Below are 27818 nucleotides of genomic sequence, written 5' to 3' on the forward strand. Positions count from 1 at the left end.
GTCTCAAGTGTATGCAGACGGGAAGAATATCCTATGCCAGCTGAGGTTGTACGCAGCAACTGTGGTGGCGAACATACGCCTGAGTCCCTGGATTTCCCTGTTAGGTTGAAGGAGACAGAGGTGGAGAGAATAAGGGCTGTCCAACATGTCTCCTATCTGGAGGAGGTGAGAAGAGTGGAAGGAGTAAGTGGCGTTGAAGACGCAATGGTAATTGAGACTGCACCAGTGAATGTTTCTCGGCAATCAAGGGATCCTGATTTGCTTGGAAACCCAACATTGAATTGCATTGAATTCTATGTCAGGCAAAAATTAGTGTTTGAATCAGGACATTTTCCTCTCAGGACCTCTACAAGCCAGAACGTTGGATAAAATTATATTTTAACGTACTTTACTGGTTGTCTGTGCGGTTGGTCCTTTTGGCCTGTAGAAATGTGCGATCCTGATATATTACAGTTGTAGCATTTATTACAATGGTCATAAACTGCACAGCACAAAGAAAGAAGAAATAAGAGAACATTTGAATTATTGTGAGTGCAGCAGAACGCTTTTTGTGATTCTGAGTTTACAGCCGTGCCATTGCAAGAAATCCTGTCAAAAGATGTTTTGCCCTCGCAGGCCCCTGAGTCTGTAGGGATGTTACTTGAATTGGAATATGACTGAAGGAGTGGGATGTTTTATGTCTGGTTTTTATTTTGTATGATGTCGGTTTTTCCTACATTGGATATTTTTGCTATAGTTTACCCATACGGTAGGTGGCGGCATGCACTTCTATAGCTAGTTTGCAGACCGCCATACTACCATAGAAGAAGACGGAACGTAAACTACTCAACATGGAGACAGCAGTTGATAAACTGGAGGCGATGGTAAGCTTTTACAACCACTTTAATTTCTAAACCAGCGAAAGTAAACCTATGCTCCTAGTCTTTAGTTAGGCTTTTCTGTGGTCAATTAGCTATTTGAGGAAATGCGTCAAAAATAGGAATGCAACGTTAGCAAAGTGAGAGGAGCTAAAATATAAAAAAAATCTGCCATTTTCGTAGGAAAAAAATATTTCCAGGAAAAAAACCACGAAAACATACCATTGTAGCTAAGTGTTTTCTGCAATGAAAACCAAAATGCAAAAAATGTTCGCTTGTGTCACGTTGCTCATGTTCAGTGTTTATTTAGGTAGTTAGCTATCTCGATGGCTTGTTTGCCACACGTTTCACAATGAGTACGAAAGACTGCGCCTGCAAAGAGGACATAAATTAGACGATGTCCCCGCGCTCGCTCTTCGTCTTACGTGGTCGTTCATGTTGTACGTGGTCGTTCATGTTTAAAAGCGACATTTCACGCAATCAATTGAAAGTTGTACACATTCGTTGTTAGCCAATCGAAAGATAAAGGAGAGAGTTTGGAACGATAACATTTGTGGGTGTTCCAATCACGGCCCTTATCAAACGTACAGTATGCAACTGTTACAAACTAGCCAGATTGGGCACCCCACGTTATTTCAACGTGGACATTTGGGTAGTATTTGGTTGAGACATTGAACAATGAGATTTCAATCTTTTATTAACTCACTCAAAGTCAGCCAGAAGTTTGTTGAATCTCAATGTGGTATCACTTAGTCTGATTTAATCAGGCTGTTATACACAATAAATTGGTATATAGGTCCTGAGACATTTATGTAGAGTATTAGGTAAATGTTCCATACAAGCCAGAATGTTTTAATACAATTACATTTAAACTTGCTCTACCGGTTGTCTGTGCAGTTTGTCCTTCTGCTGCTAGAAAATTGAGACAATATCGACAGAGTAATGTTATTTGTGCTGAGCTATTTATCCAAAATGTTGTATTTTTGGTTCAATTATTTGCATTTTTTTCTGTGAGCTTAATGCACACTTTGAACAGTTTCTCTATCGATAAATACGATCCAGCCTGAATGAACTGTGCAATGTAGTAGAAAGTTGTAGTTTCCAACAGGCCAATATTCTACATAGTTTAGTGCAACAAAATGTGGTAATTAACTATAATAGCTAGGTTTCCTTCCAATTGGCTACAGATCTTCATGCAAGTATTCTTAAGTCTGCATGAAGAAAATATGCATGTTTTCCCTCCAGTGGTGTGTTTCCACCAAACTGACTTGTTGCAGAGAACTCAGTGCATGACACAACTTACATTTTGTGTGCACTTTCATGTACCGAATAAAAATTGGTTTCTGTTGCATTTTCAACTCTACCAGTAGTTTTGTCAGAAACTGTTGAATAGCAAAGGTGCCTACTCTGGTCTTGGCACATGTGCTCTAGTCAACAGCTCACAGATACAGAGCGAGAGCATCAATCATGTATTTATTATCGATCCCCAATTGCCAACAGCTACTCTTCCTGAGGACTGGCAAAATGAAGGCAGTTATACAATTTTAAAAACATTACAGAATTCACAACACACTTTGTGCCCTCAGGCCCATACTCCACTACCACATATCTACAATGTCAAATCCATATGTACGTGTGTGTATAGTGTGTATATTATCATGTGTGTGTTTATGCATGTGTCTGTGCCTATGTTTGTGTTACTTCACAGTCCACGCCATTCCGTAAGGTGTATACTTTTACCTGCTTTTTGAATCTGATTCTACTGCTTGCATCAGTTACCTGATGTGGAATAGAGTTCCATGTAGTCATGGCTCTAGTACTTTGTGCCTCCCATAGTCTGTTCCGTATTTGGGGACTGTGAAGAGACCTCTGGTGGCATGTCTTGTGGGGTATGCATGGGTGTTCTGTCACCAGAATAAGACCTTTGATAATTATTGGAAAGGAGCATCAACTTCATAGTGTGCACTTTCAACACCCTGTGAAGTTCGTCATAACTTACTTCATCTGTAGCCTAATAAACTGCATAGTTTCCTGAGTTGTAGTGGAGGACCAGACACTATATCATCACATGTCTCCAGGTTTGCGTCAATATTATGGTTATTATATCAGTATTTGCATATAAAGGCAACCGCCATTTCTCGCATAATACATTTTACCGAAACAAAGATCCCACCATGTCCAATGAACAAATGATCTGTTGGCATCTATAAAATTGTACCGAAACTTCCAGTTTCCATCACATCTGTTGTGATAATAAAATATAAAAAATACGGTATGACTTTACTGTCGATGGAAACATGGTTACTGACCAAAATCCCTTGCACATCTACTTGTCCGGTCTGTTTATTTTATGCCTGCTATGGAAGAGAAGAATGCGTGATCATGACGGAATATAGAGAGCACCTATTGCTTCGCCAGGTATCTACCTGAAAATACACAATCAAAGTGAATGATAGTTAGTATTCAGAAGTCGTAAAAGTTTGCCTGATTTACTTTGAAGAACTACAAAATAGAGATGAGAAGGTGAAATGAAATAATAAAGCCATCAAGTAAAACAAATGTAATATAAATAACTGAAATATTTTATTAAAGTATTGTGAATAAAATATGGTTATTAAGTGATAAGCATTCATGGGCAGTCACTACCATCATGGGAATTATAAATTGCTTTATTCTGTTACAGCATTCAACCAACAGAATGGAAACCGAAATCGAAAACCGTGATAATTTTTTAAAGACCCAAACCTACTTCAAAAATAACTAATCGCTCAGCACTAAGTGTTATTAACCTGACTTTCAGTACACTGGTCTGTATATCGGTTTGTACATCCAGGTTTTTATTTTCAATACTGATGCAATTCGCACAGTGTCAAACACTTGCACAGTATGGACTGGCCTAAATGAACCACAGACCAAACGGCAAACACTTCCAGCTGATTGCGAGGAAATGTGCTTCGGGAGACTACTTTTGGTTACATTCGACTATGTTTACATATTGTGCATCACGTGCAAAGAGTCGAGATTGGTAATAAACGTCAGAACCCACGGTGCCTCAGAAAGTGGGTGAACAACACCTTCCTGTGACCCTATCTACACCTACCACCAAAAGGACCAACAGCATGTACAACAGGTAAAGTAACCTCAAATGTTATTTTATTCAACATTCTGGCTTATAGAGATTATTAGTGGTGTCAAGATTCAACTCCGAAGATTCAGTATTTTTGGAAAGAAAGAGACTGATTGTATACGTAGGCTACTTCGAGAACACAATCTCGTGGGTTAGCAAGAGAGAGGGGAGGGGCACAGCCCCTAGGTAGGTAGGTAGGCAAGTCAGCCACCATGCACACAGTCAGAACTGTGCATCGGTAATCAAAAGCTGTATTTTGCAATTTCTTGGCTTGCAATGTCTCGCAAGTTCACTAAAGTAAGTAGGGGCTATCTATGATTAGGTTACCGTAAACTATTTTACATGCAACGGACTGAAGACTGAACACACACACTGGCATCTTTTATAGCGAAGAGATAGATCAGGCGACCCAGCGAGGAAGAGAGGGGCAAGGCAGACAGTTGGAAGTGTGCACATAGGCTAGGCCTATATATTTGACGATTTGTATCTCGCAATGCCTCGTAAATTCACCACAAGTATATTAAAGTATGGATTAGGCTATCAATGAGTATGGCTAAACTACTCTACACTGTGCCAGTGAATTGAAAATGAACAAACGTGTCAATTTAATTAGGCCTAAATATGCAATAAAAATAATTGTACTTATAGCTTATTTAGTGAAACCCTGGCTGTTTTTTGTCCTAGGCAATAGATAGCAACGCAGGGCATCCCCAATTTCCCCACTGAGCCCTATCTTATTTACATAAGTATTCAGACCCTTTGCTAGGATACTTGAAATTGAGCTCAAGTCCATCCTGTTTCCATTGATCGTCCTCTAGATGCATCTACAACTTGTTTGGAGTCCACTTATGGTAAATTCAATTGATTGGACATGATTTGGAAAGGTACAACCCTGTCTATACAAGGTCTCACAGTTGACAGTGCATGTCAGAGCAAAAACCAAGCCATATGAGGTCAAAGGAATTGTCCGGAGAGCTCCGAGACAGGATTGTGTCGAGGTACAGATCTGGGGAAGGGTACCATTCTGGTGCCGAAGAACACAGTGGCCTCCATCATTCTTACATGGAAAAGTCTGGAATCACCAAGACTCTTCCTAGATCTGGCCACCCAGCCAAACAGCAATTGGGGGAGAATGTGACCAAGAACCCAATGGTCACTCTGAGAGGGCTCCAGAGTTCCTTTGTGGAGATGGTTGTTCTTCTGGAATGTTCTCCCATGTCTGCAGTGCTCCAAAAATCAGGCCTTTGTGGCCAGACAGAAGCCACTCCACAGTAAAAGCACATGACAGCTCGCCAAAAGGCACCTAACGACTCTCAGACCATGAGAAATAAGGTTCTCTGGTCTGATGAAACCAAGATTGAACTCTTTTGCCTGAATGCCAAGCGTCACGTCTGGATGAAACCTGGCACTATCCCTACGGTGAAGCATGGTGGTGGCAGCATCATGCTGTGGGGATGTTTTTCAGAGGCAGGGACTGGGAGACTAGTCCGGATCAAGGGAAAGATGAACGGAGCAGAGTACAGAGAGACACTTGATGAAAACCTGGTCAGGACCTCAGACTGGGGCGAAGGTTCACCTTCTAACAGGACAATGACCCTACGCACACAGCCAAGACAATGCAGGAGTGGTTTTGGGATCGAACATCTCTGGAGAGTACTGAAAATAGCTGTGCAGCAACGCTCCCATCCAACCTGACTGTGCTTGAGAGGATCTGCAGAGAATAATGAGAGAAATTCCCCAAATGCAGGTGTGCCAAGCTTGTGGCGTCATACCCAAAAAGACTCAAATCACTGCCTCACTCTGGTCCAAAATATGGTAAAAGAAAACCGATTGAATTGTTTTAAAAAGATTATGATGCTTATATGGTATTTCCAAAGATATTTATATAGGTCTACTGATCTAAACATTTTGACAATTGAGTAGTGAACTGCTGCTTTCAGTTTAGCAAAGCCCATGATTAACACCTGCTTCATTGGTCAATCATACCTCTATTGGATAGTGGAGAGAACCTCTTAAAAGGAAGCTTGAAATCTGTGGGTCAGTTGTTAAACAAGTATTTTTAGAGGTTCATTATCAGCAACCATCACTCCTGTGTTCCAGTTAGCTAATCCAAGTTTATCATTTTTAAAAGGCTAATTGATCATTAGAAAACCCTTTTGCAATTATGTTAGCTGAAAACTGTTGTTCTGATTATAGAAGCAATAAAACTGTCTTTAGACTTGTTGAGTATCTGGAGCATCGGCATTTGTGGGTTCGACTACAGGCTCAAAATGGCCAGAAACAAAGACCTTTTTTATTTTTTTAACTCGTCAGTCTATTCTTGTTCTGGGAAATGAAGGCTTTTCCATGTGATAATTTGCCAAGAAACTGAAGATCTTTTACAACGCTGTGTACTACTCCCTTCACAGAACAGCGCAAACTGGCCCTAACCAGAATAGAAAGAGTGGGAGGCCCCGGTGCACAATAGTCTACCAACTATAACTTTCCTGTGTATTTCAGATGGAATCAAGGCATTAGAATGTACCAGATGCCACCAAAATAGAGCTTGTTCAGCAAAACATTCTTAACCTGGGTGGGATCTGGCTACTTTTTCTATTTGGCTGGCTACTCAATGTGCTTGTGGAAAACACTGTTCTTTATCTTTATTTTTGGTTGAGATGAAGATGTGAATCCAACATATTAATGAGTAACTAGAAGATTACATTTGAAATCAGCCAAAGTTTGAAACCAAGGCCTACAGTGGATTCAGAAAGTATTCAGACCCCTTGACTTTTTCCACATGTTATGTTACAGCATTATTCTAAAATTGATTAATCTACACACATAATTAAAAAGCAAAAACAGGTCTTTCATGCTAATATTCTAAAATATGCATCAAAGAAAATGTAGTGGTTTTTCTGCTAAACTGACTTGTAGCAGATAGAAATGAGTGCGTGAAGTACTGCACATGGACATTTTTCGCTTAAGTTTTCATGTACAGAATAAAAATCTAAAGTTCAATGTATTTGCCTCACATTTTCAAATGTACCGATACGTTTTGTCACAAACATTTGTGTTAAGTAGCAAATGTGCCTGCTTTGGTCTTGGCAGTTGCGCTATAGCAAATAGCTCTCAAATTCAGTGCGGGTAGGCTGTAGAGGTTGACCGATTTATGATTTTTCAACGCCGATACCGATTTATTGGAGGACCAAAAAAGCTAATACCGATTAATCGGCTGATATAAAAAAAAATGTTTTTACATTTTTTTTAATGTATTTGTAATAATGACAATTACAACAATACTGAATGAACACTTATTTTAAAATCAATTTAGCCTCAAATAATGAAACATGTTCAATTTGGTTTAAATAATGCAAAAACAAAGTCTTGGAGAAGAAAGTAAAAGTGCAATATGTGCCATGTAAGAAAGCTAACATTTAAGTTCCTTGCTCAGAACATGGGAACATATGAAAGCTGGTGGTTCCTTTTAACATGAGTCTTCAATATTCCCAGGTAAGAAGTTTTAGGTTGTAGGAATTATAGGACTCTTTCTCTCTATACGATTTGTATTTCATATACCTTTGACTATTGGATGTTCTTATTGGCACTTTAGTATTGCCAGTGTAACAGTATAGCTTCCGTACCTCTCCTCGCTCCTACCTGGGCTCGAACCAGGAACACAATGACAACAGCCACCCTCGAAGCAGCGTTACCCATGCAGAGCAAGGGGAACAACTACTCCAATTCTCAGAGCGAGTGATGTTTGAAACGCTATTAGCGCGCACCCCGCTAACTAGCTAGCCATTTCACATCACATCGTTACACCAGCCTAATCTCAGTTGATAGGCTTGAAGGTTTGAATGAATGCTTATGAGCCTGCTGGTGCCTACCATCACTCAGTCAGACTGTTCTATCAAATCATAGACTTAATTATAACATAATAACACACAGAAATGTGAGCCTTACGTCATTAATTTGGTCTAATCCGGAAACTATCCTCTCGAAAACAAGATGTTTATTCTTTCAGTGAAATACGGAACCGTTCCGTATTTTATCTAACAGGTGGCATCCATCAGTCTAAATGTTCCTGTTACATTGCACAACCTTCAATGTTATGTCATAATTACGTAAAAGTCTGGCAAATTAGTTCTCAATGAGCCAGGCTGCCCAAACTGTTGCATATACCCTGACTCTGCGTACAATGAACGCAAGAGAAGTGACACAATTTCACCTGGTTAATATTGCCTGCTAAATATGCAGGTTTAAAAATATATACTTCTGGGTATTGATTTTATGAAAGGCATTGGTGTTTATGGTTAGGTACATGTTGGAGCAACGACGGTCCTTTTTCGCGAATGCGCACCTCATCGATTATATATAACACAGGACACGCTAGATAAACTAGTAATATCATCAACCATGTGTAGTTATAACTAGTGATTATGATTGATTAAGTTTAATGCTAGCTAGCAACTTACCCTGGCTTTTTACTGCATTCGCGTAACAGACGGGCTCCTCGTGAGGCAGGTGGTTAGAGCGTTGGACTAGTCAACTGTAAGGTTGCAAGATTGAATCCCTGAGCTGACAAGGTAAAGAAATATGTCGTTCTGCCCCTGAACAAGGCAGTTAACCCACCGTTCCTAGGCCGTCATTGAAAATAAGAATGTGTTCTTAACTGACTTGCCTAGTTAAATAAAGATTAAATAAAGGTGTAAAAAAAAAAAAAATTTAAATGGCCAAATCGGCAACCAAATTTGTTATGAAAACTTGAAATCGGCCCTAATTAATCGGTCGACATGATTAGATTACTATGGATCGAGCAAAAACATTTTATTTTTCAAACTGCTGTCAACCATTGAACATTAAGTCACCAGAATAAGACCCTCGATATTTATTGGAAAGGAGCATCAAGCTCATCACCGTGCCATTTCACTACCCTGTGAAGTTCATAATTGATTTAATCTGTAACCTAATAAACTGCAAGGTTTCCCGAGTTGTAGTGGGAGGATGACACTATCGTTGCGTGATTCCAATTTTACTTCGATATGATTGTTATTATATCAGTAGTTGCACTTAAAGGCGTTTCTACCGCCATTCCTCGCATAATTAATTTTACCGACACACAAATATCCCACCATGTCGACCAAACAAATGATCTGTCCGCATTTATAAAATTCTACCGACACTTCCTATTTCCATAACACCTATCGTGAATTATTTTTATACACGGTATAACTTGGCTTCCATAACAATGTGGATATTGTCACTCGATGTTGATAATTTGTTACAATGATGACATAATCCTGTGGTTGAAATTCAACCCTTAAAACAACAGTTGATTTACTTTTTTCTAAACCAAATGTATTTCCGCGTAGATTCCACGTCACAATATGTTGCCAACCAGTTTGTGCCCAGTGGGTAGTAACTAGACTATTAAAATATGATGCATTCACTATCTATTCAGCTCCCCAAAGTCATGTAGCTTCACTTGCTTGTTTCTCTCTGCTGTCGATCACTGCATTTCAAAACTGGTTTTACTTGAGGTTTAGATAATTTGATTCACCCGTTAATATTTTTTATTGATCTGGCTCCGCCAATCCAATTAAAGTTTCTGTCATGTAGTTAATTATTTCTCTTGTTTGACAGGAGGTTGGATGTCCCCAATTTTATTTCAGGACTGATAACACAGGATAAGAGGAATCCATTATGTTGTGTCTGTTTGTCCAGTGCCCCTTTTTATATTGTCCTACTGGTGACCCTGTAATGAAAGCAGTGCAATGTTAAAAGGGCATTGGCCAGGGATTATTCCCAAGGAGGTTTTGTAAGGTGTAGATGTGAACCTTTGCTCAACAAAGCTGTTTGCAGGTGCTCTGACTTCATTGCACTACTGTATTGGACAGCTAGCAGTGCAATAGTATTGTCAAAGCATCTGAAAGCAGCAAAGACCACTTTTGGAAGCCGCAAAAACTGTAGGACAAAGTGGCGAAAGCTGCCACTTTCCTCACCAAAGGGGGGGGAATCAGACCGGAGTTACTCGCTTAAATGGAACCTTATTCCCTTTTCTCTGTGCAAGTATTCTGACCTTGAATTTAAGCATGGGACAACTCATGTGTCAGTCAGTTATTCATTTGGGGTGGAGATCACAGAAACCCCATATTCTGATCTTGTCTTAATTCCACGACCTTAACACGCAAGGAAACCATGAATAAGGTCGATCAACCTGTCAGTTCCATTTGAAAAAAGAGCTTTGCTGTTATGTCTATTGGGGAAATAATAATCTCTCTGCACTGTAATTTATAAATTGATAAGAGCTATTGATGAGACTTAGGTAATCCGTTTACAAAAAAAATTGGCACAAGAGGGTAGTGCGTTTTTTATTTCCCCCCCCCCCTGATTTACATTTGCCATTTTGCAGGTTTTACTATTATGTCTTCCATATAGCCAAATCTTTTCATCCACTTGTATGTGCCTCCATTATCGAGGTGGTTTGGTACTTCCCTTGTGCACTACGCTTTTCTGAGCGCTTACTATACCACGGGTAAATGTAGTCTACCAGTCGACTGTCTAGCCTGCCCTCTATCCATAGTGGTAGGTGGATCGTTTGTCCAGATCTGCAATAGGTTAACTAGCGGTCATACCACAAACAAAATCATACAAATCTGCAACAGTTTTCAATATACAGTGCATTTGGAAAGTATTCAGACCCCTTGACATTTTCCACATTTTGTTACTTTACTGTTGCAGTTCTAAAATCTATTACATAGGTTACCCCCCCCCCCCTCAATCTACATACAATACCACATAATGACAAAGCAAAAACTGTTTTTTAGATTTTTTTGGTGAAAAAAATAAACTGAAATATCACATTTACATAAGTATTCAGACCCGTAACTCAGTACTATAAAGCTCCTTTAGCAGCGATTACAGCCTTGAGTGTTCTTGGGTATGACGCTACAAGCACACCTGTATTTGGGGAGTTTCTCCCTTCTCTGCAGATCCTCTCAATCTCTGTCTGGTTATATGGGGAGCATCGCTGCATAGCTAATTTCAGTTTTTCAGATGTGTTCAAGACCTGGGCTCTGGCTGGGTCTCTCAAGGACATTCAGAGACTTGTCCCGAAGCCACTCCTGCATTGTCTTGGCTGTGTGCTTAGGGCAGTTATCCTGCTGGAAGGTGAACCTTCGCCCCAGTCTGAGGTGCTGAGCGCACTGGAGCAGGTTTTCATCAAGGATCTCTCTGTACTTTGCTCCATTCATCTTTCGTCTCCCTGTCCCTGCCGCTGCTACCACCCTGCTTCACCGTAGGGATGGTGCCAGGTTTCCTCCAGACATGATGCTTGTTATTCAGGCGAAAGAGTTCAGTCTTGGTTTCATTAGACCAGAGAATCTTGTTTCTCATGGTCTGAGAGTCCTTTAGGTGCCTTTTTGCAAACTCAATGGAAACAGGATGCACTTGAGCTCAATTTCGAGTCTCATAGCAAAGGGTCTGAATACTTATGTAAATGCGTTATTTCTGTTTTTATACATTTGCAAACATTTCGAAACTTGTTTTTGCGTTGCCAATATTGGGTATTGTGTGTCAATTGTGGAGAATTTTTATTTAACAAATTTTAGAATAATGCTGTAATGTAACAAAATGTGAAAAGGGCGAAGGGTTCTGAATACTTTCCGAATGCACTGTATATCCATGCACTGTATATCCATCCACAAGCGGAGAGGCCAGGTGCGTCATTGCACATGAAAGAACAGTGAAGACAGGTCATTTAAAAAGCTCCCCTATTGCTCTTTCGGGACAATACAATTATACTAATTAGACTAGCCTACAACACCAAAATCCAATGACAAATTGCATTATTGTTTTCAAGTGAGTACAATTCTCTAGCCTGTAAACTGCAGTGAAAATGTCATTTGAATAATTACCAAAAGCCCTGTTATTTGAATGTTTCATTCCATTTGGATCAGTTGCGAGTCTACTCTCGACAGATTATAGAAAGTTACAGTAGCAGGACAGTCTGGCTGTATTTTTACTTGTGATACTGATGCGCTGTCTGTTATGATCATCCTTCACCAAAGTCGTCCTGTGGCCTATGCTCCCAGCAAGCCCAGTTAATCAGGAAAGCTTAATACTCGTTCTTCCTCCTTTCCGATCCGAGAGGCTATTCCTTGACCTAGAACCGAATGCTTCAATATGGCCTACATATTTGTCATTTAACTTTTAGAATGTATTACCTTTTTGTGTGAGGCATAAACACAACTAGTCATAATGTTTTAATATGATTAGCCTACAGGATACTTTGGAAGCTCATCCATTCCACTCGATTATAATTCCAGCATCCAAACTGAATCCATCTGTTACTAAACATAAAGGTTTAATGACATTCTGAGACTGTCAAATCAAGCCTTTAATACTGAGTAGGGAGTATTTTCTGTTTGTCGAGATTTGACATATTCTACTTGATTGTGGTGTTGAAAATGCAAACCATGATGATAAGTCAGTAATCGGTATGCAGTTATGCGTTGCTTGTGGTGCGGTGCGTTGGAACAAACCTGTTAGTGGAGAATTTGTTGCATATATTTTACATAATTATATGGGAGACCAGATGCTGCTGGAAAGGCATTCTTCCCTCTGGTCTAAGTAGATCCCAGGGCAGTGAAGGGGACCATTGCTCTGCGTAGGGTGCTGTTTTTCTGATGAGATGTTAAACTGGTGTCCTCACTAAATATCACATAGGGGTGTTAACCCCGGTGTCACGGCTAAATTCCAAACCTGGCCTATTCCATCATGGCCACCTAATCATCCCCCTCATTCCTAATTGGCATATATCACTCCTCTCCACTTTGTGTGGTGAGCATTCTGCCACAAAATAGGATGCTGTGCATAACCCAGGTGGTGTTGGATGAGGTGAGTTTCCCCCTTACCGCCCAGACTTTTTAAATATATATATATATATATATATATATATATATATATATATATATATATATATATATATTTTTAACGATTTCTATCATATTGTATTAAATATTAGCCACTATCTGTAGCCACTGTCAGTAATAACCACATACAGTACTTAATAACTGCCACTTTAGTGCAGTGATTTTTAGTTTCCTTTAAATTTATAGCCTAAATGTATCATTCCATTACATCGTTAGTTTACCTTTCTTTCCTCTATCACATTCGTGTGGTTGTTTTTGAAGGTTGCGAGTAATAGTGGATCATATAAGCCTAAAGTATTACATGTAGCCTATTTGAATCATTTTTATTTTGTATTAGGATTCCCAATTAACTGCAGCCGAGGCAGCGGCTACTCTTCTTGGGGTCCAAACAGGAAACAACATAACAAATAAAATACATAATATGCATAAATTATACATAGCACTACAGACGTGGCCAACATTTTTGAGAATGACACAAATATGAATTTTCACAAAGTCTGCTGCCTCAGTTTGTGTGATGGCAATTTGCATATACTCCAGAATGTTATGAAGAGTGATCAGATGAATTGCAATTAATTGCAAAGTCCCTCTTTGCCATGCAAATTAACTGAATCCCCCAAAAAACATTTCCACTGCATTTCAGCTCTGTCACAGAAGGACCAGCTGGCATCATGTCAGTGATTCTCTCGTTGACACAGATGTGAGTGTTGACAAGGACAAAGCTGGAGGTCACTCTGTCATGCTGATTGAGTTTGAATAACAGACTGGAAGCTTCAAAAGGAGGCTGGTGCTTGGAATCATTCTTCTTCCTCTGTCAACCATGGTTACCTGCAAGGAAACATGTGGCGTCATCATTGCTTTGCACAAAAAGGACTTTACAGGAAAGGATATTCCTGCCAGTAAGATTGCACCTAAATCAACCATTTATCGGATCATCAAGAACTTCAAGGAGAGCAGTTACCAGTACAGAGCTTGCTCAGGAATGGCAGCAGGCAGGTGTTAGTGCATCTGCACGCACAGTGAGGCAAAGACTTCTGGAGGATGGCCTGGTGTCAAGAAGGGCAGCAAAGAAGCCACATCTCTCCAGGAAAAACATCAGGGACAGACTGATATTCTGCAAAAGGTACAGGGAATGGACTGCTGAGGACTGGGGTGAAGTCATTTTCTCTGATGAATCCTCTTTCTGATTGTTTGGTGCATCTGGAAAAAAGCTTGTCCGGAGAAGACCAGGTGAGCGCTACCATCAGTCCTGTGTCATGCCAACAGTAAAGCATCCTGAGACCATTCATGTGTGGGGTTGCTTCTCAGCCAAGGGAGTGGGCGCATTCAAATTTTGCCTAGGAACACAGGCATAAATAAAGAATGGTACCAACACATCCTCCAAGAGCAACTTCTCCCAACCATCCAGGAACAGTTTGGTGACGAACAATGCCTTTTCCAGCATGATGGAGCGCATTTCCATGAGGCAAAAGTGATAACTGGTCCATGGCCAGGAAACTCCCCAGACCTTAATCCCATTGAGAACTTGTGGTGTCTTGTGTGATACTGATGTGTCGACTGCTTGAACAGACAGTTCGGTACCCTCAACACCTCGCACAAAGATCAATAGTGACAGTCAATCTCTCCTCAACTTTGAGCCAGGAGAGATTGACATACCCCTTCCGTGTACATCTATGTGCTGCTTTGTTTTGGACCAACTACAATTTGCCTATGTCCTTCCTTGCTGCACCTGACCACACAACTGGACAGTAGTCCAGGTGCAACAAAACTAGGGCCTGTACGACCTGTAGCTGAAATATCAAGAAAGCAGAGCAACACGTTATCATGGAGAGACCTCTTCCCATTTTAGTAACCATTGAGTCTATATGTTTTGACCATGATTGTGTGCTATCTAGGGTGACACCCAGCAGTTTAGTCTCTTCAACTTGCTCAATTCAAGAATAGATCCAGATGAGGTTTAGGGTTAAGCGAGGGATTTGTCTTAAAAATTATGCTTTTTAGTTTTTAGCACCAGCCTATTGCTAGTTACCGATTTATAAAACTGACTGGAGATCTATATTGAGTGTCAGTTACTTATTTTACTGTTGCAGCTGATGTGTATACTGTGAAGTTGTCAGCGTACATAGACACAGGCTTTATTCAAGGTCAGTGGAAGGTTATTAGTAAACACAGAAAAAATAATGGTCCAAGCCAGCTGCCCTGCGGCACACCACACTGCACCAAATTTTCATTAGAGAGGGTTCCATTAAAGAAAACCCTCTGTTCGATTGAATAGGTAACTGTCCATCCATGATAAAGCAGAGGATGTTAATCCATAACACCTATGTTTTTTCAGCAATATGTTATGCTCCACTGAAATCTAACATAACAGCTCCCACAATCTCAGTAATTTACCATCCAGGTTGTCGGTTCCAGGTGGTTTGTCCTTTTTATCGATGGCAATATTTTTTTAAACTATTCCACACTAGCTTTGCGGAATTTATTGCTACAGTCTTTCATCATTTGGCCCGTTATGCATGAAGATGAAGGCTCAGCGTTTGTTTGCATGTCATGCCTAAATTTTTGCTAATCTTGTCAACCAAAAATTAAAAACCCCAAGCGTCTATTGAGGCTCCGGTGCGTCAATCTATGTAACATAATACAAAGAATTCCCATCAAAATCTCTCCGTTTAAGCTTGAGATACAGTTGAAGTTTACATACTTAGGTTGGCGTCATTAACTCGTTTTTCAACCACTCCACACATTTCTAGTTAACAAACTATAGTTTTTGCAAGTCGGTTAGGACATCTACTTTGTGCATGACACAAGTAATTTTCCCAACAATTGTTTACAGACAGATTATTTCACTTATAATTCACTGTATCACAATTCCAGTGGGTCAGTTTACATACACTAAATTGACTGTGCCTTTTAAACAGCTTGGAAAATTCCAGACATCATTTGAGTCAATTGGAGGTGTACCTGTGGATGTATTTCAAGGCCTACCTTCAAACTCAGTGCATATTTGCTTGAGATCATGGAGAAATGAAAATAAATCAGCCAAGACCTCAGAAAAACACGTGTAGTCCTCCACAAGTCTGGTTCATCCTTGGGAGCAATTTCCAAACACCTGAAGGTACCATGTTCATCTGTACAAACAATAGTACGCAAGTATAAACCCCATGGGACCACGCAGCCATCATACCGCTCAAGAAGGAGACACGTTCTCTCTCCAAGAGACACTTTGGTTCGAAAAGTGTAAATAAATCCCAGAACAACAGCAAAGGACCTTGTGAAGATGCTGGAGGAAACAGGTACAAAAGTATCTATATCCACAGTAAAACAAGTCCTATATCGACAACTTGAAAGGCCGCTCAGCAAGGAAGAAGCCACTGCTCCAAAACCGCCATAAAAACGCCAGACTATGGTTTGTATCTGCACATGGGGACAAAGAGAGTACTTTTTTGAGAAATGTCCTCTGGTCTGATGAAACAAAAATAGAACTGTTTGGCCATAATGACCATCTTTATGTTTGGAGGAAAAAGGGGGCGGCTTGCAAGCCGAAGAACACCATCCCACAGGGGGGCATCATCATGTTTTGGGGGTGCTTTGCTGCAGGAGGGACTGGTGCACTTCACAAAATAGATGGCATCATGAGGCAAGTAAATTATGTAAATATATTGAAGAAACATCTCAAGGCATCAGTCAGGAAGTTAAAGCTTGGTCGCAAATGGGTCTTCCAAATGGACAATGACTTCAAGCATACTTCCAAAGTTGTGGCAAAATCTATTAAAGACAACAAAGTCAAGGTATTGGAGTGGTCAGGGTAGCCTAGTGGTTAGAGCGTTGGACTAGTAACCGGAAGGTTGCAAGTTCAAACCCCCGAGCTGACAAGGTACAAATCTGTCGTTCTGCCCCTGAACAGGCAGTTAACCTACTGTTCCTAGGCCGTCATTGAAAATAAGAATTTGCTCTTAACTGACTTGCCTAGTTAAATAAAGGTAAAAAAATCAAATAAAAAAAGCCCTGACCTCAATATTATAGGACATTTGTGGGCAGAACTGAAAAGGCGTGTGTGAGCAAGGAGGCCTACAAACCTGACTCAGTTACACCAGCTCTGTCAGGATGAATGGGCCAAAATTAATCTATTGTGGGAAGCTTGTGGAAAGCTACCGAAAACATTTGACCCAAATTAAATATTTTAAAGGCAATTCTACCAAATACTAATTGAGTGTATGAAAACTTCTGACCCACTGGGATTGTGATGAAAGAAATAAATAAAAGCTTAAATATATTTTTCTCTACTATTATTCTGACATTTCACATTCTTAAAATAAAGTGGCGATACTAACTGGCCTAAGACAGGGATTTTTACTAGGCTTAAATTTCAGGAATTGTGAACCTGACTTTAAATGTATTTGGCTAAGGTGTATGTAAAGTTCCGACTTCAACTGTACATATACACACACACACTGCATTCGGAAAGTTTTCATATCCCTTTTCCCCACCTTTTTTATGTTGTAACCTTATTCTAAAATATATATTTTTTCCATCAGTCTACATACAATACCACAATGACAAAGTGAAAGAAGGTTTTTAGAAATGTTTGCACATTTTTATTTACGTAAGTATTCAGACCCTTTGCTATATGACTCAATTGAGAACCGGTGCATCCTGTTTACCATGATCATCCTCAGTGTTTCTACAACTTGACTAGGGTCCAGCTGTGGTAAATTCAATGGATTGGACATGATTTGGAAAGGCACATACCTGTCAATATAAGATCCCACAGTTGACACTGCATGCCAGAGCAAAAACCAAGCCATGAGGTTGAAGGAATTGTCTGTAGAACTCCGAGACAGGATTTTGTGGAGGCACAGATCTGGAGAAGGGTTCCCAAAAAATGTCTGCATCATTAAAGAACACAGTGGCCTCCATCATTCTTAACTGGAAGAAGTTTGGAATCACCAAGACGCTTCCTAGAGCTGGCCGCACTGCCAAACTGAGTGTCACGCCCTGGTCGAAGTATGTATGTTTGTCTTCATTTATTTGGTCAGGCCAGGGTGTGACATGGGTTTATTTTGTGGTGTGTTTTTGTATTGGGGTTTTAGTAGGTATTAGGATTGTGGCTGAGTAGGGTTGTCTAGGAAAGTCTATGGTTGCCGTGAGGCGGTTCTTAATCAGAGGCAGGTGATTTTCGTTGTTTCTGATTGGGAACCATATTTAGGCAGCCATATTCTTTGAGTGTTTCGTGGGTGATTGTTCCTGTCTTTGTGTTTGCACCAGATAGGGCTGTTTCGGTTTTCACATTTCATTATTTTGTCGTTTCTGCATGTATAGTTTTTTCCTTCATTAAAATATATCATGAATCATCATCACGCTGCATTTTGGTCCGATCCTTGTTCCACCTCTTCGTCAGAGGAGGAGATAGAAGAGAGCTGTTACACTGAGCAATTAGGGGGAGAAGGGCCTTGGTCAGGGAGGTGACCAAGATCCCTATGGTCACTCTGACAGAGCTCCAGAGTTCCTCGGTGGAGATCGGAGAACCTTCCAGAAGGACCGCCATGTCAGCAGCACAGCCTTGTTAACTAGTAAAGAGTAGCCTACAGCACAGCCCACAGTAAAATGACCCAAAGGACTTTCAGACCATGGTAAACAATATTCTCAGGTCTGATGAAACCAAGATTGAACTTTTTAGCCTGAATGCCAAGCATCACATCTGTAGGAAACCTGGCAGCATCATGCTGTGGGGATGTTTTTCAGCGGCAGGGACTGGGAGACTAGTCAGGATTGAGGGGAAAGATGAATGGCCAAAGTACAGAGATCCTTGTTGAAAACCAGCTCCAGGGCGTTCAGGACTTCAGACTGGGGCGAAGGTTCACCTTCCAACAGGACAATGACCCTAAGCACACGGACAAGGCAGGAGTTGCTTCAGGACTTTGTTTTTAATTTAAATAACACATTTTCAAACATTTTTTAAAACCTGTTTTTGATTTGTCATTATGAGGTAATGTGTGTAGGTTGAGGAAATATATATATTTTCAATTTTAGAAAAAGTCTAACTTTACAATGTGGAAAAAGTCAAGGGGCCTGAATACTTTTGAATGCACTGTACATCTCTGTTGAGATCTCATACATTATCAAGTCTTTCCCACATTATCCAGATACTGACTGTTGGGACTTGGTGGTCTATAGCAACTTCACACAAGAATAGGCTATATGGAACATAGACCATACATTGCTGTTCAAACCTGGAGCCTAGCGCATGGTTCACAACAACTGAATTGTTTTCATCAGTTCCATGAGGATTAGGGTAGATTTAAAGGACTATTGTTCAATCCCCTATTGTACACTTTTAATCCCTTTTCAAATATTTCATGAATTGAACAATTGAATATGGTACCTTTTCAGGATGAATCAAACCACTGTATTTAGGATTCACCAATACATTTTGTGCATAAAGGCTTTCCAACCCTGTTTGTTTGATTCATTAACACTTTCCTAACCCTAAATAGTCTAAAAGATATGAGTATTTTTAGATCTACCAATTATAGCTGAAAAGGAGACTGTAATTAGATGGCTTTCTTCTGTCGCGAAAATTCAAATTAAAGGTACATTGTATTTTAATGGATGGCTTTAGATAAATGTCCTGAAAACCCCTTTTGAATGGAAAGTTAACAAAGAAATCTGTGGGCTAGCAAGTGGGAGAGTTTTCAGCGGTTGAATAAAATTTTAATCAGTGGGGTCCACTCCTCCAAAGCCCATTGCGCACCTGCATAAGGTAAGTCTGAATACCGACTACTGAAGCGCTTAAATCAAAACAAATAGGGCAAAGCCCAAATAGCCCTGCAAAGCCCATTGCACCTCAAGGAATGGATGTGCTTATAATTAAGAATTAGAACTCTGGAATAGGCATAGGTGCGATTGGGGGGGTTGTTATTTCATTCAAATGTGCAGTGAAGATCAATGGTCTTATTAATTCAGGCAGAGTCCAACTGAGCAATAATCTTACTCTGCAGGAGAGGGAATGACGAGAAATCTATCAAAGCAAGTCAAACTTTTGTCCCCACCAGTCAGCTTCCATTTCTCATTAGGAGGAGGATCTACCTAAACTTACAAAAATTGACAATTATTTGTATTTAAATGTTCTCTCTTTCACACCTTGTGAATCTGTTTTGTGTTACGTGCCTATTGAACTCAACCCCGATAATTTTTTTTCCCCCACTCCATTTTGACAAAACATTTGATTGATCCCAAGTCCTGAAACCCTATCAGTATTTTCTCTGCTGTCCACTTTGAGTAGTGAAATGTTGCTTTTAGGGTTTCAGTGTTTTGGTTAAAGCCTCACAGAAGGCACTCAAATATTTCATCATGCACCTTTTTCGGGAAGCAACAGTTTTGTGGCCGAAGTCTTCGACAGATGTGATTGATTATTTCACTCATTTTGTTTACCATATCATATGGAGACAGAAACATAAACCTTTTACCTAAACATAAGTAGACATAGATGCAAATTATTAAATCCTTCCAATAGAAATAAAAAAGCTATTTCGTTATGAATTGAACTTTAATTAAATTAGTTGACTCTTCACATTGGATGATTTCACTGAACAACAAAATAAAGGGAATATTGAATGATCCCCAATGATCCATCGCATCTCCCACAACATTTTCAACATACATTGGGACAAAAAAGTATTTAGTCAGCCACCAATTGTGCAAGTTCTCCCACTTAAAAAGATGAGAGGCCTGTTATTTTCATCATAGGTACACTTCAACTATGACAGACAAAATGAGAAGAAAAAAATCCAGAAAATCACACTGTAGGATTTTTAAGTAATTCATTTGCAAATTATGGTGGAAAATAAGTATTTGGTCACCTACAAACAAGCAAGATTTCTGGCTCTCGCAGACCTGTAACTTCTTCTTTAAGAGACTCCTCTGTCCTCCACTCGTTACCTGTATTAATGGCACCTGTTTGAACTTGTTAGCAGTATAAAAGACACCTGTCCACAACCTCAAACAGTCAAACTCCACTATGGCCAAGACCAAAGAGCTGTCAAAGGACACCAGAAACAAAATTGTAGACCTGCACCAGGCTGGGAAGACTGAATCTGCAATAGGTAAGCAGCTTGGTTTGAAGAAATCAACTGTGGGAGCAATTATTAGGAAATGGAAGACATACAAGACCACTAATCTCCCTCGATCTGGGGCTCCACGCAAGATCTCACCCCGTGGGGTCAAAATGATCACAAGAACGGTGAGCAAAAATCCCAGAACCACACGGGGGGACCTAGTGAATCACCTGCAGAGAGCTGGGACCAAAGTAACAAAGCCTACCATCAGTAACACACTACGCCGCCAGTGACTCAAATCCTGCAGTGCCAGACGTGTCCCCCTGCTTAAGCCAGTACATGTCCAGGCCCGTCTGAAGTTTGCTAGAGAGCATTTGGATGATCCAGAAGAAGATTGGGAGAATGTCATATGGTCAGATGAAACCAAAATATAACTTTTTTGGTAAAAACTCAACTTGTCGTGTTTGGAGGACAAAGAATACCGAGTTGCATCCAAAGAACACCATGGCTTTTGGCCCAAAAATATTATGAAAAGCTGATTTTTAAATTAAAATTACCGGGAGAAAGGAAAATGCATTGCGAAATAATGCTTTTTAATTGATGGAAATACCAATCCATGGAAATGGATTTGACTGTCATGCTTTTATCGGTCTATAGGTTCAATTGCATAATTTTGTGTAATTTAAATTGGCCTGTGTGTGTATCTGTTAGTCATCGTTTATCTTATTTATCCTACGCGCACAGCATACAGAGCCTATTTTGCGCGGGATTTCTCCTGCTGCTCCACAGGTTATTGTTGCTGGAGTAAAACATGCTTTATAAACCCTTTTCACCCTTCAATGACCCCAACATATAAACTCAGCAAAAAAAGAAATGTCCTCTCACAGTTACGACACTTTGCAACCATAGTTCATAGTATTGACAGATCTGCACATGCAATGATTTTCTGTGTGTAATAATGATTGTGTCAGGCTTGTAGTACACTAAACCAACTGTCCTTTCAGTTCCAGAAGGCAGAGGCTGACATGGAGTACATGGAGAAGCGGCTACGGCTGGATTTCCTGACTAATGTTCCAGAGAACAGTGCAGCAGAGGTGAATACACCACAGTACTGAGTTACAAACATGTCCTCAGAACAGACCAACAGACAAGTCACCCAACCCCTTTCCACTCTATCCACAAAAGGCAATGCTACAGTGTATATAATATATCTCTGAACTTCTGCCATGCAGAGAGTGTAGCCAACATTCTGTTAAATCAATATGACGCACATTCTCGTGACCACAGGAAAACCCTGTGAAGCTGCTGGAGAACCTGTCAGCCATCAAGACGAGGCATGCGGCCCTGTGCACACAAGTGCAGGAGATCGCAGCCGAGCAGAAGCAATCAATGGACTCTATAAGAGTGCACCTCGACACCACTGTGCAGCTGGTGCGACAGTTACAGCAGGCTGCTGACGTTGAGGTAGACTATTCCCTCTACGTACATCCGACAATGTCAACCAACTATTTTCAATGTTAAAGGGTGGTTTAAATCATGTGCAATTCAGAATTAATATTTGCACTTGTACTTTTTTGTAGCTTCCAACACTGACTGAGACTGAGCAGGAGTCTGCAGAGTTCCTTGGTTTATCAGTCAATCAAAACACAGCAGAGGTAAGTCCATTTGCTGGAGCTAAGGTGTCATTGCGTACAGGACTAGAGTGTGTGGAGGAACGATATTTCACAGACGTCATTCTGTGTAACACTGACTTTGTATGGGCACTACTTTTGATTGTCCAATTTTACGGCCCATGCTATTCAGAGAAATATATAGCTTTTCTGCTCAGGATTTCTCAACTCTTTCCTTCAGTGAAATGTTATGGTCGTCTTGTAATATCCCAGTATTACAATATATTGTAATATAACTGTAATATGCCAATGTTTGTCTGTTAACAGGTACCGATGTCTCTGGAGCTTCAAGCCCAAGAGCTGCCTCGGTGTAAGTAATGGTTAACCCCAAGTCTCCCCTCTGCATATGTCTTAGACACAAACCCCTATTGAAGTCATTTGTAACCAACATATTATGTACATAGCTAAATAGGAAATGTTCAATTTGGAGAATTTATATTGATACTATAACAGCCAAAAATGACAACATCCCTCCTCAAGGAATCCATGTGAAACCCCAAAAAAGGGCTCCGCACTCTACAGACAGGAATATGGCGACTGAAGCGAACGTGAGTGTGTTCTGTCCACAGCCTCGAGGGAGGGCGAGTTTGAGGAGCTGAGTGAAGCCACACTGGAGGCAGTGCCGTGCAGCATGCGTGCCAACGTCAAGCTGGTCAACCTCAATGCCTTCTACAAGCAGCTGCACGAGTACTTCTCCTTCAGAAAAAACAGGTCAGACGAGTCATGTTCGTGCTGAGATGCATATACCTTTACACAGAAACCCCCAGTTGTCAAGGCAATGTCCGAATTGTTTTAAATCTGAACAGTTAACTGCTGGACCAGAGTCATATGAATGTTTAGTAAGTTGTATGCATTTTGTGGATGTTCTTGCAAGTTCCAACTTTGCCACTCTTTCTCCAGTGGTGCCCTCAGTTTGCAGAAGATGAAGCAGATGAACATGAAGGTTAGCGACGCCAAGCTGAAGACGTTGCAGCACCTCTCTCTCATTGAGCTAGACAAGAAAGGGCATGTTCGTCTGCTAATGTGAGACTGAGGAACCTGCATAGCCGAGAGGTTAAAATATAAGACCCCACCGCACTATGTGATGAAAAGTGACTGATTCTGCCCATCTCTCCTTGTCCATTTGCGAGGCATATTAGCCTAATTGAAGGGTTTTCAGTTGAATCCTCATGCCTACATATGCTGTGGTTCGATTTTAATTTGCTAGATATTTTTCTTAAATGACACCCCAGAATATTCTTTCAAAAGGAATTGACATCAGAAGCAAGAATTCCAGATGCAATCAAGTCATCACATGTTTCTAGGGTGCTGTAAGTAGAAGGCTGTTGGGCCATATTGTAAATTAAGGTGCACTATTTTTGTAAAGAGTTTAATGTTGGATAAGTATGTAGTGTTTTCTGGCTAATGTATCAGCCAAATACATTTCACCTGTAAATATGTGATGAACGATTTAATGCCACTGACTTTCCAACTGTACTGTACGTCTTGTGTCGAGTGTCAATGAATTTTATGAGCATTCATTAAATTGAAATATTCCCTCTGCCCAGGTATACACCCAATCAAAAATGAATTTAACAAGGCGTGCAAACATGTATTAGCATCTCAATGTACAGTTTAAAGTCTCTTTCTCCCAAGTATGTAAAACAATTACTTAAAATGAACAGGAACTTTAAATGAATCCATAAAAGTTTTAAAATGCAGATGCAAACAAACCATTACATTGGTTGATTTAAGTTTGCTTTTGTGTTGATAAAATCTGATCAATTGGTAATGCACTAGGGCAGAGTGAAATTACAATAGGTAACACATAAATGTATTAACAGTAGTGATGGTAAATTAATTAAAAACCGTTATGATAAGTTATCAGAATTGCAGAACCAAAGAATACATGTATTGTCATGCCACATGTTTAAGTGCTTAAAAAAGGTAATAGTTTTTACCACCAAAAGGATCAATTTTCAAACAGGTGAGTGAATTGTAGTGGAGAATGTTAGAACATAATCAACAGAATGGTCGAATTGTAGTACAGTGCATTTGGAAAATATCCTTAGATCTTGTGCACCAGATGTTACCAGGCGCCTCTGTTCTATCCTGCCGGTGCAGCGTATAACCAGCCAGCTGTATGTTGATAGTGTCGTTCAACAACATCTCCATGAAGCATAAGATATTACTGTTTGGAATGTCCCGTTGGTAGTTTAATCTTCCGTGTACATCATCAATTTTTTTGTCCAAAGATTGTACGTTTGCTAGCAGAATGGAAGGAAGTGGGGGTTTATTCGATCGCCTATGAATTACAAAGCTTAAGCATTCATCTGCACTGAAACTTCTATTTGGAACACACATAATACATTACATAATCATATATTGTACGGTTGATTTTACCATAGAACCTTGTGTTGGTCCTGCTCCTAACCTTTATTTAACTAAAGGGGGTGTGCTACTCCTATGTTATGTTATACCATATAACTATTACGTGAACTAAGAACTACTAGACCTGGCTGTCTCTGGATGGGGCTGTGAGGCAGGGACGGGGGATGGGGCTGGAGAGGACCTGTAGCCATTATCACTATGCCCCAGGGGGTCCAACTGCTGACCGCTGTCCCAATCTGTCTTCCTCCTCCTTACTGTCACTGCTGCCAGGGGGCCCCGCAGCCACCCTTGGTTCATCCTGGCCAACAACTCTGACACCTCACCTAAGGGAGGTCGATGTGTTATGTGAACTGTAACTTACTTTGGTTTAATGTATGTATAATATGCCCAGTATAGTGAGTTCTCGGTAACACTACTTGACACCCAAGATATGTCATAACAGCTGACATAACTTGTCATAATATAGTCATAACACTGTCATGACCCATATATTTATATCTGTAGTGGCATACACTACCAGTCAAACGGTTTGGAACACCCCATTTTTTCCCGTTTTTATTAAAATTTAAGCAGTTCATGTCCAGTGAATAACGTGAAACCGTACAAAGGTAAGCGGTAAACTGCCAGAGGTGTCACGCCTTGGTCTTAGTATTTTGTGTTTTCTTTCTTTATTTGGTCAGGCCAGGGTGTGACATGGGTTATTGTGGTGTGTTTTTTGTCTTAGGGTTTTGTGGGGTGACTAATTAGTCTATGGCTGCCTGAGGCGTTTCTCAATCGGAGTCAGGTGATTTATCGTTGTCTCTGATTGGGAACCATATTTAGGCAGCCATATTCTGTGAGCGTTTTTGTGGGTGATTGTTCCTGTCTCTATGTAGTTGTTCACCAGACAGGCTGTATAGGTTTTCTCGTTCCGTTTGTTGTTTTGTATTTATATAGTTATTTCATGTATCGTTTATTCTTTATTAAAGAACATGAGTAACCACCACGCTGCATTTTGGTCCGCTTCTCCTTCAACAGACGAACGCTGTTACAAGAGGTACATTTTTGTTTTTACGTTTAGGTTACCTGCTTGGCCGGTGGCCAGCTCTAGGAAGGGTCTTGGTTGTTCCAAACTTCTTCTAATTAAGAATGATGGAGGCTACTGTGTTCTTGGGGACCTTCAATGCTGCAGAAATGTTTTGGTATCCTTCCCCAGATCTGTGCCTCGACACAATCCTGTCTCGGAGCTCTACGGACAATTCCTTCAACCTCATGGATTGTTTTTTTCTTTTCTCTGACATGCACTTTTAATTATGGAACCTTATAGACAGGTGTGTGCCTTTCCAAATCATATCCAATCAATTTACTTTACCAAAGGTATTAGTTTTTAATTTTTAATAAATGTGCAGTAATTTCTAAACCTATTTTTGCTTTGTCATTATGTGGCATTGTGTGTAGATTGCGGAGGAGTATTATTGTTTTAAATCCATTTAAGGCTGTAACGTAACAAAATGTGGAAGTCAAGGGGTTTGAATACTTTCCAAAGGCACTGTATGTAGGTGTCATAACCAGACATAAAATAACACGTCACAATGAGTCTAAATGTGTCATTACAGTGTTATTATCATATTACAGATTATGACATGTTATGTCATCAATTATGACATGGTTAAGATGCTGGGTGTCAAGTAAAGTGTTTCCGAGTTCTCACCGGTCCATTTGGCCTTGGCTGGGGGCTGAGGCAGTCTGGGCTGTGGTGGCTACAGACAACAAACAACATGGAAAGTGACAAAACGCAGCTAGGGATTATGTTCACAAATCTGATTGACCTTTAGCCATGTCTTGTTTTTTTGTGAAAGTGATAGGTGGTGCAGTTATGTGTGTCTTCTGGTAGTGTATTCCAGACATGGGATGCTCTCACAGAGAAAGCGGATTTCCTAAAGGTGATTTTCCTTAAGGGAACTATACAGTCACCTCTCATGGCAGACCTTGTGGATCTACTGCCATATGTTTGGGTTTTCTGTTTAACGAAAATACTGAGTGGAGAGGGAGCCAGGCCTTTTAGGATCTTGAATACAAGACATGCGTCGGTGTATTGCAAAAGATTTTCCCAACTCAGGAGCTCATGCTTTCTGAGGATGTAACCATGATGATGGCTATTGGGCTTTGTCGTAGCTGAATCAGAATTAGTTAGGTAACATTGATAAATAAGATGTTTTATTTACTTTCATAATATGCTTATGTGAGATACTTGTCATTAGGATGTCATTTTTTGGACTATACTGTCGGCAGTTGCATTTTCCTTTCTTCTCTAGGGAAAAGTCCCTTGGCCCAGTAAATTTATATTTTTACATTAATCTCCTAGCTTGAAAAAGTCGTAGAATTGGCTAAATAAGTTATCCTACAATGAGTATTGACAGCTATTTCTCAAAAATCTCTGATAACATACCCAAAAGAACTATAGGAGTTGGGGTTAGCTTCGCGCACGTTAGCGAAGCTAACCCCATTGCTGATCCAGGCACACCTGGTGATTCAAAAGATGACTGATAACATTACTAAAGTGGTCGATGTTAAGATAAGAACGGTCTTGGAAGCAATAGCAGGCCATTCAGCTGAACTACAGAGGGTTGTCAAACGTGTTGATGAGGCGGAAGGAAGAATTGCCACAGTGGAAACTACATCTATGGACACTAAGATAAAAGCACTTGAGAAACAGGTGCGCGAAATGGTGGAGCACATTGACGACTTGGATAATCGACGCAGATGCAATGTTCGTGTTGTGGGACTCCTGGAAAATTCTGAAGGGACACGTTCAGTAAAATGTTTTGAGGAATGGATCCCTGGCT

General features: G+C 40.3%; 1 protein-coding gene across 1 annotated transcript; it reads left to right on the forward strand.

Annotated features, from left to right (window-relative positions):
* Window positions 1-762: 762 nt before the first annotated feature.
* On the forward strand, window positions 763-25978 carry LOC118391102 (spindle and kinetochore-associated protein 2). The gene is made up of 7 exons (XM_035782127.2): window positions 763-863; window positions 21958-22047; window positions 22241-22417; window positions 22534-22608; window positions 22891-22933; window positions 23193-23334; window positions 23524-25978. Exons 1-7 carry the CDS (start codon window positions 831-833, stop codon window positions 23648-23650), a joined length of 687 nt encoding a protein of 228 aa, XP_035638020.1. The 5' UTR covers window positions 763-830; the 3' UTR covers window positions 23651-25978.
* Window positions 25979-27818: the final 1840 nt, after the last annotated feature.

The sequence above is a fragment of the Oncorhynchus keta genome, chromosome 12 (genome assembly GCF_023373465.1).
Source record: "Oncorhynchus keta strain PuntledgeMale-10-30-2019 chromosome 12, Oket_V2, whole genome shotgun sequence".
NCBI classification, from domain to species: Eukaryota; Metazoa; Chordata; class Actinopteri; order Salmoniformes; family Salmonidae; genus Oncorhynchus; species Oncorhynchus keta.

What these genes read in the sequence shown, in the direction of transcription:
- LOC118391102 (XM_035782127.2), top strand. Translation starts at nt 831, where the DNA reads ATGGAGACAGCAGTTGATAAACTGGAGGCGATG. An exon ending in TTGATAAACTGGAGGCGATG is followed by an intron (nt 864 to 21,957) that starts GTAAGCTTTTAC and finishes CTGTCCTTTCAG; the next exon opens with TTCCAGAAGGCAGAGGCTGA. An exon ending in AGCCCAAGAGCTGCCTCGGT is followed by an intron (nt 22,934 to 23,192) that starts GTAAGTAATGGT and finishes TTCTGTCCACAG; the next exon opens with CCTCGAGGGAGGGCGAGTTT.